The 18,057-nt window shown below is 55.3% G+C and overlaps 1 protein-coding gene across 3 annotated transcripts; it reads right to left on the bottom strand.

Moving 5' to 3' along the window:
• Positions 1-2,803: 2,803 nt before the first annotated feature.
• On the bottom strand, positions 2,804-16,876 carry Aars2 (alanyl-tRNA synthetase 2, mitochondrial). 3 transcript variants are annotated; one of them, XM_005072318.4, is made up of 22 exons: positions 16,637-16,876; positions 15,902-16,093; positions 14,653-14,798; positions 14,266-14,433; positions 13,931-14,075; positions 8,932-9,077; positions 8,666-8,774; positions 8,282-8,320; positions 8,091-8,202; positions 7,546-7,679; positions 7,029-7,173; positions 6,624-6,796; positions 6,411-6,524; positions 6,179-6,319; positions 5,818-5,955; positions 5,630-5,739; positions 5,402-5,510; positions 4,997-5,119; positions 4,685-4,795; positions 4,168-4,251; positions 3,962-4,072; positions 2,804-3,574 (listed from the first exon to the last, which is right to left on the bottom strand). In XM_005072318.4, exons 1-22 carry the CDS (start codon positions 16,862-16,864, stop codon positions 3,410-3,412), a joined length of 2,943 nt encoding a protein of 980 aa, XP_005072375.1. In that variant the 5' UTR covers positions 16,865-16,876; the 3' UTR covers positions 2,804-3,409. The 3 variants fall into 3 exon arrangements, with proteins under 3 accessions (XP_005072375.1, XP_040585402.1, XP_040585401.1); XM_040729468.1 differs by having other exon boundaries at positions 15,902-16,246; positions 16,637-16,709; XM_040729467.1 differs by lacking the exon at positions 3,962-4,072.
• Between the last annotated feature and the right edge of the window lie 1,181 nt (positions 16,877-18,057).

The following is an 18,057-nucleotide window of genomic DNA, read 5'->3' on the forward strand; positions in this document are numbered from 1 at the left end:
ACACAGAAAAACCCTGTCTCGAAAAACAAAAACAAAAACAAAAAGAATTCCCCTGTGGTCAGGCTGAGGACTCCAACTCTGCTTGGGGAGCCCCTTCATCTTTCTCCAATAGGAACCGGTGTCAGGCAGGCAGAAAGGGCCAGGGCCTCCACAGTGCTCCTTCACTCTGAAGCCTGGCGCCTGCAAAGTTTCCAGCATGACAGGAGAGTGTTCCTGTCCTGACTCCAGGGATCTGTATAGGAAGAGGAATCCTTCTCCAGAGCAGAGGACCAGCAGACTGGTGGAGGGGTCCCAGGGAGGCAAAGCTTAGCTTCTCTGGTCAGATGGCTCCGGTGCATCCCAGCACGGTGGCCATGGAGGTAAATACTATAGACCGGTCTATTAGCGAGTTCCAGAGGTCAAGCCATGCAGCGAGGAGCCAGGCTTCTGTTCCCAAAGTCCCTTCAAGCCCTCCCTTACAAAGGGTCACTTGTGTCGTTGTGGATGACCTCGAACTTCTGACATTCCTGTCTCACCTCTCCAGGACTGTGATAACAGGGGTGTCGTTTGGTTTGCCGGGTATGTGTGGTACAGGGGAACAGACCCAGGGCTTAGTACATGCTAGGACTCTGCCACCTGGGCTACATCCCCAGCCCAAATGATCACTCATCAGTCACAGTGTGGCGCTACGGCACCGTGGGCCCACGCTGCTCTTCTGTTATTAGACAATGTCAAGGAACCCTTTCTGAAGATGTGTGCCCCCTCCCCAGCTTCGCAGTGGCTTCGTTCTGATAGAGGAGGAGGGGCCTCCCCGTTCTGATAGAGGAGGAGGGGCCTCCCCGTTCTGATAGAGGAGGAGGGGCCTCCCGTTCTGATAGAGGAGGAGGGGCCTCCCCGTTCTGATAGAGGAGGAGGGGCCTCCCCTGACTTCATCCTGCTTCAGCCGCTCTGTGTCCGTGTATAGATGGGAACACATGTGTCCATGCAGATGGGCGGTAGAGGGCCCGCCTCAGGCGTTATTGTCCCCCTTGAGAAAGGGTCCACTGCTCTGAACCTCAGCCAACAGGCTAGGCTGGACGACTCGTGGAAGCCAGGGCTCTGCCTGTCCCTGAGCACCCGTGCCCGCTCTGCACGGCTGGGATTAGAAGGGTGCACCACCTCACCTGGGTTAAGTGGCCTCTGGCACTTGAACTTGGGTCACCACCTCAGCCCAGCTTCAGTCTTTTCTTCAGCTCTGCCTTGAGGCAGGCGCTGCGTTAACGTTTAAAAGGCTATTTATTGTTGGCTGGGCATGGTGGAGTCTGCTTCCAGCCTCAGCGCTTGGGAGGCAGAGGTCTCTGTTGGAGGCCAGCTTGGCCCACAGGGAGTTCCAGGGCAACCAAACGGCTATATATGGAGACCCTAACTAACTCAGATAAGAAAGTCCATCACTGACTCAGGTCTGACAAATGGGGAACCTGCATAAGACAGAACTAGACTCCCTTTATATAGGTGACAATGGTGTGGCTGGGACAATATATGAGGGCGCTGGCAGTGGGTCCAAGATCTAACGCTGATTCATAAACTGAATAGTGGAGCCCGTTCCGTATGGAGAGAGACCTTGCTCAGCCTAGACACGGGTGTGGGAGTGGAGAGGGGCCTTGGTCCTGCCTCGGTGAGATGATGGGACAGACTTAGTAGACTTCCTAGGGGAGGCCTCACCCTCTCTGAGGAGCAGACGGGAGGAGGGAGGGGGGGAATGGTAGGAGAGGAGGGAGGGGGACCTGGGATTGGAATGTAAAAAATAAACTAAAAAAAAAGAAAGTCCATCACTGGTCTGACCACCCATGGCTTCTCTGAACCCTGCCTCACAGCCTGGGCATTCACTGGCTGTTCTCCAGCTCAGGTCTCCTTAGCTCACACGCACCCTTACCCTCCAGCTCAGACACCCCCTCACAGTGGGGTAGTGATGTCACTCCTGTCCCTCTGTGCCCATTCTCTCCCTTCTCACCCTTGACCCCGCTCTCCACTGCCTGCCCCCTCCTCTGTTTTTCTCCCCGGGGAGCAGGTTCCACAATGGGACACGCCCTTACGTCTGGTGTTTGTCACTGTCAGTTCATTAACCAGCCGCTGTGCTCAAAGTATCAGCAAGCCATCCTGGCCTTACATCAGACAAGTCACTGTTAAAAAAGGGGAATGACACAGGGGTGTGTGCCCCGCTGTTCTGATTTTCACGTGACACCTGGGTCTTCATAGCCAGGACACCCTTCCTGGTACCCAGCCAATCCTGGCCCAGAGACCCCATCTGAACACTGGTGGTTGGATGGTCTAGACTTAGGTACCAGGTGTCTTTCCATAGGGTGAGCGGTCAGATTAGTGATGGGGTACGCATGCCATGCTGAGGAAGGCCACTCTCACATTGCATCTGGGCGTGACTCATATTGCAGGGGCCCCAGAATCCAAAATAGGGATTTGGGTGTGCTGATGCTGAGGTTGTGGTGACTGTGGATCATCATGCGGGTGCTGGGAACAGAACCTGGGCCCCAGAAGAACAGCAAGCACTCTTCATTCGTTCACTCATTCACTCATTCATTCATTTATTTATATTTTCAAGACAGGGTCTCTCTGTGTAGTCCTGGAACTCACTGTAGACCACTCTGGCCTTTCCCACCCCTGTGCCATCAGGCCACTCTTCTCTGTGTAACAGCCCTGGCTGTCCTGGAACTCACACACATTCGCCTGCCTCTGCCTCCCAAATGCTGGGATTAAAGGCGAGCGCCACCAACACCCGGCTCACACCACTCTCGACAACATTATCCTCCAGAACTCCCAATCCTCCGTTAAATACTTTTTAAAAATTTTTATTATTTTGTGGGCATGAGCGTTTGCCTGCATATATGTCTGTGTACCACATGCCTGCCTGGCGCATGAGGAGGTGGGGAGGCCTCCATGTGGACGCTGGGAATTGAACCCAGGCCCTTTCCAGGAACAAGCACTTTTTTTTGTTTGTTTTGTTTCTCCAGACAGGGTTTCTCTGTGTAACCCTGGCCATCCTGGAACTTATTACTCTGTAGACCAGGCTGGCCTGGAACTCACGTAGATCTGCCAGCTTCTGCTTCCCAAGTGCTGGGACTAAAGGTGTGTGCCACCACCACCCTGCTGAAACAATTGCTCTTAACCACCTGGCCGACTCCCCAGGCCTGTGAACTACTTTAATAGGCACTGTCAGCTACAATAGCCCAGGTCTTCACATTTGTTGGGATTGCTGCTTTTCGGTCCATGATTGTTTCCTGTAGTCTCCTGGTGTCAAGTGGCACAGGTGTCCCTCTTCAGCTCAGACACCCGGCCTCCAGCTGCTGCGGGTCCACTGCCTCAGCCTCCAGGAAGGCCATGTGGCTGCAGGAGAGCTCCTGATGCTTGCCTCATTCCTTTGGGTCCTGGGTGGGCCTGGTCAGAGCTGGCTGAGCGCGTAAGCTCGGGCTGTCCCGAGGGCAGCCTCCAGGTCAGCAGTGTGCCCGGTACCCTGGGCTATCACTCGAGAGCCCCACGCCTTGCCTCCCATGCGGCTGCACACAGCCAGTGCCCAGGCTTCTGCTGTGAAGGTGGGTGTGGCACCCTGGGGAGAGAATCGGGAGGGGCAGCCATGTGGAGCAGTCCTCATTGCCGCCCTCGAGCTCGCCAGCAATGAGCACCCTCTCCCGGGCTGAGCACCAGGAGGGGCATCCAGTGAGGCAACAAGGGGAGGACTGCACCGGGAATATGTACGGAAGTGACGAACACCCCAGGCTTATTTGCGAGGAACTGAGGCCTAAGGGGCCGCTGACTAGGGACTCTCACATCGCCTTCTGGGAAGGGGAGTGGGCAGCTTGGGGACAAGGAGACATTAGTCTATCCCTGCCATAGGTTGTCTCCCCCTACGCTAGATCTCCTGCTTGGAAGGAATGAAAGAGGTGAGCCAGAGCTAGGCAGGGACCACTCGGGGTGGGCTCTGGGGACCCCTCACCTGGGCCACCTGGCAGGCACACAGCACACCGCCCGAGGGCTGGGGGCTGAGCAGCAGCACTGACACGCTGGGGGCCTTTTCGCACAGCTGCCGAACAACCTTTACCAGTGCCTGTGTGAGGACAGACGGCACAGTGGCCCACCACACCCTGAGGCCCAGGTCCTCCCCGTCAGGCTCGAGGCAGCCCCTCCTCGCACAGCACTCACTGAGAGGGACTCAACGGAGACCGCGTCCACAATCAGAGGCCCCTCTGAGTGACGTTTCAACAGCTCCTGGGATTTCTCCGCAGCCTGTGGGGCGGGAGGATCAGCAGAGGGATCAGGCATGGATACTCTGCTTCCGAACCAAGACCCCTCCTTCCCATGCTCCCCTCAACAGGCCACTAGTTCTGCGGAGAGGTGGCAGGGATCTGCCTGGCATGGCCTGCTTTCTTGGGTTCCTTCTGCGACTGCCTTACCTTCTGTCTCATGACCCCACGGAAGAAGGTGAGAGGAAGAAGGCCAGATGGACTGGGAGGGGACTAGAAACTGACAGTCAAGGAGCAATGAAGGCCGACTGGCATTTGAGTCAAGAGGCTGCCTAGTGGGAAGGGCTGGGGAGAGCTACAGCCAGGCAGAGGAGGGGAAGGGCTTGGGGATGTGGTGCCTGGGAGCAGATGAAGCTGGCCCTGACTGGCTGCTTCCTGAGGTTAGTGTGGTGCCAGCTGGGAGCCCCTTCTCTCACCTGGCCCTTCTCCAGTTTCCGGATGGCAGTGTTGGCACGGCGCTGCAGCATTTTCAGTGTGGTCTGAAGCTCCTGCCGCTGCCACTGAGGCATCACAGCAGAGTCTATGACCTGCGGGCAGAGCCCTTTGTCACCCTTGCCACAGCCTCAGGAAAGGACCGACAGAGCCACAGGGCAGGCACCACACCCACCCTGAAGACAAACACGTGGGCCAAATGGAAGGCCGGGAGGAACGGAGAGGGTCCAAAAAAGCGTGGGAAATGAACAGGGCCAGAGGAAGGTAGGAAGTCCAGCGGTGAGGGTGGCCCTGACCTCCGTGAGGCGTCCTATGTCCTTAGAGAGCCGATGAGCTTCTGGCAGGTCCCGGCTGCCCCGACTTAGTCGCTCCCTGGCTGCTTCCACCTCCTGAGACAGGCTCTGGCCCAGCTCTCGGGCCTGTGGGAGGGGGCAAGAAGATGAAGGCTCCCAGATTCACACCACCCTCTCTCAGGACAGGGTCTCGTGGCTCACTGCAACCGGGGCCATGTCAGAAATGTTTACCAGTTGGCGCCAGTCAAGGCACCAGCCCTAAATTAATAGCTGCCAGCAGTTGCTACAGTCACGGCAGTGTGTGTGTGGGGGTGCTGGCTATACCATGGGCTATTCCCGAGCCCGGGTGCCAGCTGTGTCCCTTCACTCCCCAGAGTCAGAAGTCTTCGGGGTTCCGAGGCCCCTCACCTGCTGGGCCTGCTCCCCAGTGATGGCCAGCAGGCGAGTGATGCCCTTGACCAGCTGCCGATCCCCAATGATCACCAGGTCCCCCACGGCCCCGGTACGCAGCAGGTGCCTGTAAGGAAGGTGGATGGAAGGGAGAAGCCTGAGCCCAAGGCAAAGGCGGTGGCTGCAGCGAGTGGTTGGGGAAGGGTGAGGACCAGGGACAGGGACAGGGTGGCAAGGGTCACTTACGTCCCACAGCACAGCTCCACCGACGTCTGCAGCGCAGCCTGGGAGGCGGGTGCCAGGGCGTGGGCCACAGGAACGCCCACTGACACCACCCGCACGGGGTCTGGGTACACCTGAGGGAAAGATGGGTCAGGGCTGTCAGCCACCCGTGAAGGGTGGCGAGGCCTCGGGATCGCCCTGCCACCACTCACCTCATCTAGTGATCGAAGGCCGGGGACATGGGCAGTGCGTGCCAGGGGCACCTCCTCCATATACACAGCCTTGTCCTGCCCCACAGCCTCCTGCACGTAGCCCTCGACTGTCCGGAGCTGCTCTGCTGTCAGTGGGACCTGCAGTGGGGTTGGGATTCGGTAACTACCTCTGTCCCCGCCAAGGGAAATGATGTTCCCACTGGGCACAGGGAAGTCAAGGAGGGGCCAGAGGTGACGGGTAGTGTCCTGAGTAGAGGGGACTTGCTGAGGTGAGGTTCCACGGGACAGAAGGGCGGCGCTGGCCCACAGCCCATGCAGCCCGCCATTTCCCATAATGCCTGTCTCTCTGTGGTCAGCCCACCTGGGTGGTCACATCGAAGCGCAGCCGCTCAGGGTTGAGATGGGAGCCCCGCTGCTCGGTGGAGGGTCCGAGGGTCTCACGAAGGGCCCAGCTCAGCAGGTGGGTGGCTGTGTGCTTCACCATGCATCCCATTCGCCAGGCCTGGAACACTTTTGTCACCCAGGGTCCTGGGTGAGGCAGGAGTGGAGAGGGAGAGGGTATCTAGAACAGCCGGGGTCGGGAGGGGCCTTACCTTGTCTACATACAGCTGTACTTGCTCCCCCACCTGTAAGCACTCGGGGGCCACTGCCTCATGCAGGATGAAGCCCCCACAGACCTGCGCCCGGGCCACAGGGAACAGCACGTCCTGGGGAGAGCATGGTGCCACAGTGACTGCCTGCAGCCCCCCTCCCGGCTGCCCCCAGCCTCACTTTTGCTCCCACAGAAGTCCCACTGAGGTGCTCACCTGCTGCCCAGCGCGAACAAGGTAGCCGCGGTCTGAAGCCTGGCCCCCCTGTTCAGCGTAGAAGTTGGTTCTGTCCAACAGGAGGCCACAGCGCTGGCCTGCCCCCACAGAGGCCACAGCCGTCCCATCCTCTGAATACAGCTGCAGCACCTGGGCCTCACAGAGGCCAAATTCTGCCAGAGCCATGAGGATTATCAGGGTTAGAGCCTGGGGATGTGATGGGCTTGGGATCTGAGGCAAAGGCATCTGACTAGAAGGTGAAGTCGGAGAGCATTTCCAGATGAAAGAGGCAGTGACCCCTGCTGGGGACTCTGGGGAATGCAGGAAGCTGGTGGCTATCATTTCCCTCCAGCCCAGTCAAGGTCAGGTAATCTTATGACTACCAGCCTGGGTCTAGGCTCTCACCATAATCCCCGTTGGGTTGAAGAGAATAGTTGTACTTGGGGCTGTCATCAGTTGGGGGTACCCCTCGACGGTGCAGCTCCTCCAGTGCGTGGACATCAAGACACAGGCCTTCCTCCGGAACTGGCTCGGCCTGCCGGGCCCGGTGCTGCAGGACAAGTGTGGGCATGGGTGGGGGAGGGGCAAGTGCCCAGGAAACATCGAGGGATGGGACCTGAGCCCGTGAGCGCTCTGTCTCTGTGGACCCTGCAACCTGCATGGATCAAGACCTAAGGGCTTTGTTGGCTTCTGGAGGGCCATCTTAGGTGGCTGGCAGGTAACCAGACATCACAGGGGTCAGGCCTCCTTGCCCACCCTTGGGGACCCCCTCTCTGCAGACTGAGTAGGGCTGAGGTCCTGTCCCCTCTCATGGAGTTGATGGGACAGACCCCGCCTCAGATTCCAATTCTATGACTAATTCTTGCCCCAGTCCGGGGCTGGGAGGGACAGCTGGGTTACCACAGACTCCAGCAGCCTGTACCTGAGCCTCTTTCTGGGCTAGCTCTTCTAGTCCCTCAGTGTCTAGATGCACCCCTTTCTCCGCCAGCATTAACTCCACCAGATCCAGGGGAATGCCTAGGTTCCCAGACAGTGACAATGACCAGGCCACCTCAGCTGAAGGAAGAGAAGGGTGTTAGGATGGGGGAGGCAGATCAAAGGGAGGGGAAGGGAGCTAGCTCAGGCTCTCAGCCACACACAACCTACTAGTGCCCCCCCCCCAACCAGGAGAGGAGCCATCTTCAAGCTTCGGCTCCAAGGTCAGCTAAGGGTAGCACAACATCGTCCCGAGACACATGGCATCTTGGTCAAGTATGAAGGGATGGGAGGTGGAGCCGGCTGGACAGTTAGGAAAGGGGGTGGCAGGGCGAGGCTTTTGTAGTGGTCAGGTCAAGCACCTTCAAGAAACTTCTGGCAGAAGTTGGGGGGGGTGAGTATGAGGTCCCTGATGGGCTGAAAGCTGCTGCCTTTGCTGGCCCTGGTGGGCCTGAGTGAGAGTCCCTCTGCCTTGCTAGGCTCCCAGCTCACCAGGGAATAAATCAGAAGGCCCCAAGCGCTTAACGGTGCGATCAATGATCCGCCGGCCTCGCTGCAGGGAGGCCAGGAAGGCTGCCTCATCCTCTGACACCAGGCTGGTTATCTGAACCAAGGCAGGGCGGAGAGTGGAGCTGTGTTCCCTTGGAAACAGGCAGCCCCCACCTCCCCTCGAGGATCAGTACCTGGGCTGAGTTCTTCTCAAGTTCTGGGTAAGCAGCTCCCTAGGGGTGCAGGAGAGTGCGGGGGAGGTGAACAGTCCACCCTTCCTCCCTACCCGGCCCGCCCAAGAGGCTAGGACACCCTGAGAACTGGGAGGGACTCAAACGGGGGAGCGGTTTCCCAGTGGGGCAGACGTAGGTGGAAGGGACGGGAACCCCGAGCTCAATGGTCCACAGCCTAAGCGAGGATCCTTCCAAAGTCTCCCTGCTTTCTGTGAGCAAGACCAGCTTTCTCAGCCTCTTTGATGGGGTGCGGGACCGGTCAGTGCGAGCGGGCACTGTCGGGGCTTGGTGCTCGGCTCCCAAGGACCCAGGAGGCTCGCAGAAAGGAGGAGGCTCTACACTTACCAACGTCTCCACCACCACTGGCACCAGGCTGCCTAGAAAGCCAGGCGGTGCCCGCAAGACCTCTGTGGAGAAGCGCACGGCTCGACGGAGAATCCGACGAAGAATTAGCCTAGAGGGGTTCACAGCCCAGGTATGAACCCCTAGCGTCATCTGACCAGCAATATGGGGAGTTGGGGTGCTTCCCTTCTGAGCTCTTGATCTCATTTCAGTCCCCCATTCCACCCCCACCCCGCCCCCCGCCCCAGCACCTGCCCGTCCAGACTTACGGGGCACCGGACATCCCTGGAAAGACCCCATCAGCAATGCAGACACTGAGCGTGCGTATGTGATCGGCTACCACGCGGTATGCGGTGTCTATGCGTCCCTCATCTGCTGGCCCTACCCGGCCTGAGTAAGGGGGCACCCCACAGCCCTGAAAGGTAGGAAAGCAGACACAGCTGTTAGCTCTGCCTGACCCAGGAGGTACCTGTCTTGGCCCTAAAACTGACCATATCCTCTTGGAACACAATCCAAGGCTGAGGTTGTGTGAGAATTCTGAGTTTCTACGGAAAAAAACTCCAAGAAAACAAGTCTTGTGACCTCAGTTTCTTCAAAACACAGAATTGTTCTTGGAAAGTGTTTTCATGCTCCTCCCAGATGTATCGGATAGGAGTGAGTTTACTTTAGCTGTTATTTGTCTCTGTGGAGAAACATGGTTTTGTCATGTGTGGCTCCTCCTTGTGATTGTACACCTTACACAGGTCTGATTCTCTGAATAGAGTTGGCTATGCATGAGACTTTAGCCAGTGAGGTTCACACCACCCACTAGAGATGTAACAACATTCAGAATGGCCTTCCAGCACTTGGGGGGCAGAGGCAGGTGAATCTCTGTGAGTTTGAGGCCAGCCTGATCTACAGAGTGAGTTCCAGGAGAGCCAGGGCTACACAGAGAAAACCCCTGTCTCAAAAGACCAAAACCAAAACAACCCCCCCCAACCAAACAGACAGAACAACCTTCTGGAGACGCCCATAGCGGAACAGGACTTGCTGGCCCCTCTGCTGTACTAAAAGGCCCACAGTGGCCATCACCTGCTGAGTTTCCATGCCTGAAGCACATGCCATGTACGCTGGCTAGTTTTATGTCAACTTGACACAAGCTAGAGGCATTTTTGGAAAAAGGAATCTCAACTGAGAAAATGCCCCGCCATGCTGGCAAGCCCGGGGCGTTTCCTTGGTTGATGATTGGTGTGGGAGGCCCACTTCACTGTGGGCAGAGGTCCTGGGTCCTGTAGGGAAGCAGGCTGAGCGAGCCACAGGGAGCACACAGTAGGTGGCACCCCCTCGTAGCCCTGCTTCGTTCCTGCCCTGGCTCTCTCTCATGTGACTGGTGTGAGGGGATTCAGGTAAACCCTTCCCTCACCGAGTTGCTTATGCTCATGGTGCTTATCACGGCCACAGAAACCCCAAGACTCCAACCATTCCTAAAACAGCCTCTCTAGAAGGCACGATCACCCTTGCTCGATTATTTTATTATTTATTTATTTATCTGCCTGTTTATCGATTGATTGAGACAGGGTCTTACTATGTAGCTCTGGCTGGCCTCGAACTTGCTATGCTGGCCTCAAACTCACAGGGATCCGCCTGCACACCTGCACATGCCTGGCCTCGATACTTGCCTTAAAGAAGAGGAAACGGTTGGGGATGTGGCTCAGTTGGTAGGATACCCGGTACATGCATGTAGCACTGCCAAGAAACTGGGCGTGCCGGCACACTCCAGTGATCCCAGAGCTTGGAAGGCAAAGGCAGGAGGATCCGAAGCTCACAGCCATCCTCAGCTGCCTGGCAAGTTCAAGGCCAGTTTAGGATTTGTGAGACTGTCTCACTAAAAGAGGAACCTTGTCTCGAAAAACCAAGGTAAACAAACAAGTAAATAAAAGTGAAGCCATGTGAGGCCACTAGCTCCTTAGGAGCAGATTTGAAATCTGGACCAGGCTGGTGGGACTCCATGCTTGCCTCTCCAATCATCCTAGAGGCAAGGTCAGGGCCCGGGGAGTAAATGGGGGGAGCTGGTATATGCTTACCTAATGCACCACCGCAGGCCACTTAATCTGCATACCTCCAAGCATACTCCAGCTTGTATTAGACGTCCTGCCATTCACAACACTGCTTTAGCCCCTCCCCCAGCCCCGACCACCGATGGGTCTTTTCCTCTGTGAGGTATCTCAACTATCTTCCATGTCTGTTCTCCTGCTACCACCTAAGCTGCACCCCTTCCCTGGCCTTTGCCTGGACTGATGACTGAGATCGATGGCTCTTCTTTTACTGTCATCTGGCTCCAGCTCCTCCTCCACATGGCACCGGGACTGCCCGTGTGGGAGTGCATGGCAGAGCCTGCATCCCCTCCACCTAAGCCTTTCTCCTCGTGCACAGAACAAAAGTCTTCTCTTTGGGCTTCAAGACCCCACAAGGTGGGACACTTGTTATCTTCTTTGTAGTAAACTATTTGTCAAAATGTCCTTCCCTGAACACAGGCCACCTTGCCATAGGACTCTAAGGCCTAAGGCTGCTTCCCATTTCTCAAGCCTGAAGCTGGCCAGTGACTTTCTCTGGTCAACAGAACAGAATCTGGTGTGGAGGTGTACACCTGTAATCCCAGCACTTAGGAGGTGGAGTCAGGAGTTTAAGGTCTACACAGCAAGTCTGAGGCCAGTCTGGGATACAAGAGGCCCTGACTTAAAAAAAGAAAAAGAATATAAGGGAGAGACCCTTCTCCCTCTGTCTTCCTTCTCGGAACCTTGCTGGGATGAGAACAAGCCTGAGCTAGGGCCAGCCAGCCTAGATGATAGCTGACACATGGCTTAGCCATTCCTACTGCCCCAAATTGACAGCCAACCAATGCCTAGAAGTAGAGCTGTTTCACACCCAACCACAGATGTCTGGAGACCAAAAGAATGACCCAGAAAAGGTGGCCCGGCCTGTGCCAGTGCCACAGACTCCTGGACTGGGTGGCAGCTCTGCCTGACAGCACTGGTGTGGCACACAGCGCGTGCTCTCTGGCGAGGATTCCATCTACACCTCACAGGATTCTACCTCAGCTGCCTGGCTGTCCTTCCTGGAAGGCAGAAACTATCAAAAGGGCCTGGAAAGGGGAAGAAAGCCCCTAGCCGGGGATCTAGTTGGTATTTCCTGTCAGCTGAGAGTCAAACAACTTGAGTATAACTAATTTTGCTGAAGCCACCTAGAGACAGTGCTGGTCTTCCTAAAACTTTTCAAGCACGGCTGTTAAGAGCGACACACTAGGGCTGGAGAAGACTCCACAGTCAGGAGTATTTGCTGCTTTCCCACCACCTGAGTTTGGTTCCCAGCACTCACACTAGGCGGTTCACAACACCTGACTCCAGTTCCTTGTGATCTGATGCCCTGCCTTCTTCCGGTTTCTGTAGGCACCCCCCCCACACCCTACGCAGACAAACAAAAAAACACAGAACCATAACAAACTATGCTAATTTGGGGCCAGAATGCTTGTGGCCGTTTTAGCACACTTACCTCATCCCTATAGTAAACAAGGCACTTTGGAAAACCACCTTACGGCTTCATTTGCCAAAGGAATTCTTAGAGAAAAATAAATAAACTAGCTTATGCTTGCAAATTTGATTAATCTTTAAGCCTTGTTGCAAATGACATCCTTTGAGACATATAACTTAGAAAGCCACAGGACCATAAACACAGCCACTGTGAAGACATCTAAACACAGCTGGCTTAGGGAGCCTGCATCCATGTTCTGAGTGTCTTTTTCCTCCATGTGGCCACCTAAATACTTAATAAACTTCGCTCTGCTTCACTCTGACCTTCTGTGATGTAGTCGAGGACCCTGCTTTATCCGGGTGGAGGTCCTTAAGGGGGCGGTGCTGGACCGAATCTCCTCAACACTGCTGACAATGGCCTTTCTTGCCATGGTACCCATTGTCCTCTGTCTGGAATAAGCTTTCTGTGCTGACTCTCCTTTTAGGTTTGAGATCAAAGGTCATCTCCCTGGCAAGTCTTCTCACACAAGTACTGTAACAGCCCTGCCAGTGACCATCTGCAATGCCTGCTGCCTGCCTAGAACCTGTGAGCTCTCATCTTGTTTTCACGTATTGGTGAAAACAAGCCTGTCACTCATGCTTGATGGTAATCTCCATATCTCTTTTGATCCTCTGTTCTAAGCATAAAGGTTTTGGATTGCGGCTGGTCAAGCTACAACCACCCACACAGCTTCTTTCGTTAGGCACAGGACACCAGAACACCAGGGTAAACTCATGTAGACTGGCCCCTCTGTCACATCTCCCACATTCTCTGAGAATCGTATTCTGTCTCTGCAATAGGCCTGCACCGTGGACCACTTATCAATTACGTGGACCACTTATCAATTACGTGGCCTGAAAACCTTCCCCTTCCTCCAAGACCTCTAAGAAAGGCCACCACTCAGCCTCAGAGACCTGAACTGTCTTCAGAGGCCTGCCATGCTGCGCTCCGTCTGTCCATGGAGTTAATAACTCTTTCAATAAGTCTTTTATCTGAAAGGACAAGCTGCCCCAGTGTCCTCTTGAACACCAAGCCCAGAATCTTTCATAAAGGACTCAATACACGGTTTGAATGGCTGAGGGGAGGAGTCAGGAGCAACCTCGGGTAGCAGTGAATCCCAGCCGCATATTTGACACCCTGGGATCCTCAGTCGTACTGTCCCCAATGCTGGGAATGCTCTTGAGTTCTCAACAAATAAACAGGCACCATGGGGGAGGGGGTGCTGGGGAGGCGGATCAGCTGGTAAAGGGTTTGCTCCACGAGCACCAGGCCCCGAGTTTGATTTCCACACCCCGTGTAAAATGGCTGGCACAGGCGCATAGGCCTATAATCCCAAAGCTGGGGAGGCAGAGACAGGAGTAGCCCGAGGCTTGACAGCCAGCGTTGCCTAATTGGTTAGCTACAAGGCAATGAACGAGCCGGGAGGTGGTGGTGCACACCTTTAATCCCAGCACTCAGGAGGCAGAGGCAGGCGGATCTCTGTGAGTTCGAGACCAGCCTGGTCTACAGAGCAAGTTCCAGGGCAGCCTCAAAAGCCACAGAGAAATCCTGCCTCCAACACCACCCCCGCCCCCCAAAAAGAAGACATCATTCCTCAAGATGACACCCAAGGTTGTCATCTGGATTCTAGGAGCTCGCACACACACACACACACACACACACACACACACACAGGCCCTGGGGGAATAACAAGCAATGGTGCTGAGGCAGGGGTGGACTCACCTGGTGTATGGCACTGAGCAGTGGAGAGAAGAGGTCAGTGTCATAGGTTGAACGTTTGCCCTGTAGTACAGCCACCAGCCTTTCCAGGCCCATTCCTGTGTCCACGTGTCTCTGGGGCAACGGCTGCAGGCTTCCATCTGCCTCTCTGGTCAGGGAAAGCGTGCAAGGGGAGACCAGCTGAGAAAATCTCAGTGATCATTAAGTTCTACTCCCTCATAGGAGCAACAGTAACCAGTTGAGACTGTCATGGACAAGGACTGGAATTAGGTCAGTTTCTATTTGTAAAAAGCAGGGAAGCTCAGCCAGGAACTAACGTAGGCTTCAGTCACCATTACCTGCTGTGTTGCATGAAGACCAGATTCCAAAGCTCTACCAGCTGGGGCGCTCCCACTCCCCCCGCCAGGTCATAGTGGATCTCAGTGCAAGGCCCACAAGGCCCAGTGTCTCCCATTTCCCAGAAGTTCTCTTGCAGTCCAAAGGAAAGCACTCGGCCGGCAGGCACCCTGGGGAGAAAGCCGTGTAAGTGGTGGAAGATGGGCGTGTTCAGAAGCTGGCCCCTCCTCTGCTGTGCCAACCTCTCACTCAAGTCCAGCTCAGGAAGACGGGGCCCAGGCCTAACCCACAGCATGCTCAGGCACGCTGAACTCTGACGATTTGTACTGAGGGTCTGCTCTCCAGTCTTCCTACTGCCTGGGGTGGACAGAAGAAAGGGGTTACCTTACCCTAAGCTGAGCCAGATGTCTCTGGTTTCCAGGTCTGGGGCCAGCCCTGTCTTGGAGTCACCACCAAAGTAGGAGACCCACAGCCGGTCCTCAGGGATCCCATAGACCTGTGTCAGCAGTTCCCAGGCCATGCCACAAGCCTCTTCCTGCAGGGAAACCAGCATGGGGGTGGAGAGGTGCTCCAGTCAGGCCGTGGGAGTTCATGGACCCAAGACAAAACCATTCTCACGACCAGCCCTATTTTCAGACCAAGCCATGTCCATTTCTGCCTTGAGTTCTCCCTGCCTAGAAAGTGTCTTCGCCCTTAGAAAGTTCATCCCCTTTCCAGCCCCAGATGGATTCCATCTTCTCCACAAACTCCTCCACCCACCCGCCCTGACCTGGGAACTTTACGTCCAGTGATCATCCCAGCATTGCTGTCTGGCCATCTGTTCATATAACTTTTTTTTAAAGATTCATTTATTCATTTTATATGTACAGTGTTCTGTCTGCATGTATGCCTGCACTAACGAAGAGGAAACCAGATCTCATTACAGATAGCTGTGAGTCAGCTGGGCGGTGGTGGTGCATGCCTTTAATCCCAGCACCTGGGAGGCAAAGGCAGGCAGATCTCTGTGAGTTCGAGATCAGCCTGGTCTACAAGAGCTAGTTCCAGGACAGCCTCCAAAGCCACAGAGAAATCCTGTCTCGAAAAACTGAAAAACAAACAGATGACTCCAAGTCACCATGTGGGTTCTGGGAATTGAACTCAGGTCCTCTGGAAGAGCAGCGAGCTCTTAACCTCTGAGCCGTCTCTCCAGCCCCGTGTTCAAATAACTTTTAAGCAGCCATTAGGCAGGAGGCAGAGTCCCTTCCTTGAATCAGGGCAGTGAGGGAGTGAGCTACATTCCTTCCCATTGTATGTCTTTGAGTGCACATGTGTGCGCCACGCACACGAGTGTATTAGTTGTGGCTGTGCATGTGTGAAAGTTAAGGATAACTATGGGCGACCGCACTGAGGTGCTTCCCACAGGGTCTCTCATTAGCCTGGAACGAGCTTGCCCGTGAACTCCCAAGGATGCTCCTGTCTCCGTCTCCCATCCGGAAGCTCCAGAATTACAGGCACACGCTACTGGCCTTCACTTTTTATGGGAGTTCTTGGGGACCCACACGCCCTTTACCAACCATCTTTCCGTCTGGTCTAGCACTTGGCCACAGCATCCAGCATGAGGGTTCAAAGACTTAACTCTACAGCTCCCTGGAGACTCACCTTAAAATAGTCACCCCCAAAAGCCCAGTTGCCGAGCATCTCAAAGAAGGTATGATGCGAGAGATCTCGGCCCACATCCTCCAGGTCGTTATGGCGTCCTCCGGCCCTCACACATTTCTGGCTGTTAGCAACACGTCGGAAGCCTGCCATCTCACTTCGGGGATCCACTGTGCCCAGGAAGATGGGCTTGAACTAGAAGCACATAAAAGTGGGGGAGGGGAGTTCCTGACAGAAGGTTAAAGTGGAGAGTGATGAAGATGGCTGTTCCAACTCAAGGTTATTTGTGGCCCCAAGGGTGCAATGTGGTCTTGACTCTGCACATCCCAGGAGCTCAGGCAGGCATCCCTTGTGTATGCGAAACAGAGAAGAGGTAAATAAACCCAAACCAAAGACCTCTGCTTAATAAAAGTAGCAAAATTTAAAAATAAGAGTCAGAGAACGTAGCAGGCACGCAATAAGCATACTTAATGGATGAATTATATTTATTTAAATAGTGTTCCACTCGGACCCTGACCCTCGGGGCTCCACACTTGCTGTCCAGGGATAGTAACTTAATTTCTCCCCACGTCTCCAAACTAATTCCCCAAGACCTAACCAGGGCCCAGGTCATTCTACCCAGCGCCTCTTCTACAAGAGCTCTGAGTTCCGCCCCTCGCCTTTCTGGCCCAATCCTGAAGCGCCTTTCTCAGGCAAGCTCCAGAGCTCCGCCCCCGACCGCCGAAGCTCCGCCCCTACCTGGTTCATGCCGGCATTGACGAAAAGCAGGCTGTGGTCGCCGCGCGGCCTCACGGAAGCGGAGGGCACAAGCCGGTGGCCATGGCGATCGCGGAAGAAGCTGAGGAAGGTGTCCCGCACGGCCGCTCCGTGGGGTGAACAGGACTCGGTTGAGAACTGCTGCCATGGGCACGACCTTCCGACGGCTCGCCGCAGCCTCCCGGCTGCAGCAGCCACCGACGCCGCCATCTTAGCTCCGGGCAACGGCTTCGCAGGGTCAAAGAGTGACGTGTGAAAGGAAGCCTTCTGTTTCCTACAGCGGCCCCTGGCGGATGGAAGACTTAGGGCAAGCCTCAGCTCTAGTGGAAGTGACTAAGCATGGACATCGCCCACCCCCCACCCCCACCCCGTCCGGCATACCACTTTACACACAGTAGTCCCTTAATTCATCCAGCATTAAGCAGATATTTATAAAAAGCTCATTATGTGCTAGGCTTTATTTAGGACGTTAGTAACTAGATTAACACAACGAATGCCTCAGCTCCCCAAATCTGTATTCTGGTAGTAGTGGTTGATAGGTTATTGATTTTGTTGGGTTGCGATGAACAGGTGTGGGTGCGATTTCCGTGCGTGGGTCGTGTGGTTTGTGCCGTTCCAGGCCGGAGAGTGCCAGTGAGTGCAGAACCCTGCGTGAGTGCCAACCACCACTCTAGGACCTTGCCATTTCCTCCTCTGCCCTTGGCTTTGGAGACAGCCGCCTTGCCTTAGGGACTGACGCAGGCTCTTTGGGGCAGGAGTCTGGTGGAGACAGAAGCCAAACTGCGTCTGCTCCATTATTAATTGCTTAATGACATCGGGTCTTTTAATTTGCCCGGGGATGAGAGAATTCAGGTCGCCAGGTCAGGACAAAGCTGCTGGCTGAAAGCTAGAGGGATGGGACGGCTTTCCACAGGGCTCCCAGCGCCCTGAGGGGAAAGCTAGAGGGATGGGACGGCTTTCCACAGGGCTCCCAGCGCCCTGAGGGTTTGTGTGTTTTGCTGAGGGTAAGGGATACTCGTCCCCCAGGCCCAGTGACCTTCTCTTCCTTTCCATGGTGACGGCAGTAACTGAGGCGCCCACAGACCTTGTGGGTGCAGCAGACAGCTCAGGAGATTCTCATGATGACCTTTGCCTTTAGTCTGGAGAGAGAAAGGAATTTGTGAAGTTCAAGGCCCAATAGAGGTAGCTGGGCGGTGGTGGTGCACACCTGCTGTCCCAGAACTGTGGAGACAGAGGCAGGTGGATCTCTGTGAGTTAGAGGTGGATCTCTGTGAGTTAGAGGTGGATCTCTGTGAGTTAGAGGTGGATCCCTGTAAGTTAGAGGTGGATCTCTGTGAGTTAGAGGTCAGCCTGGTCTTCAGAGCTAGTTCCAGGACAGCCAGGTGACACAAAGAAAACCTGTG

Source organism: Mesocricetus auratus, unplaced genomic scaffold (genome assembly GCF_017639785.1).
Source record: "Mesocricetus auratus isolate SY011 unplaced genomic scaffold, BCM_Maur_2.0 Super-Scaffold_100021, whole genome shotgun sequence".
NCBI lineage: Eukaryota > Metazoa > Chordata > Mammalia > Rodentia > Cricetidae > Mesocricetus > Mesocricetus auratus.

Excerpts from the sequence above, each read along its gene's own strand:
- Aars2 (XM_005072318.4), bottom strand. The coding sequence starts at position 16,864 with ATGGCGGCGTCGGTGGCTGCTGCAGCCGGGAGGCTGCGGCGAGCCGTC. Across the intron at positions 9,078-13,930 it reads TGCTCAGTGCCATACACCAG|GGCTGTGGGGTGCCCCCTTA; the intron begins GTGAGTCCACCC and ends CCTACCTTTCAG. Across the intron at positions 4,796-4,996 it reads ACATAGGACGCCTCACGGAG|GTCATAGACTCTGCTGTGAT; the intron begins GTCAGGGCCACC and ends CTCTGCCCGCAG.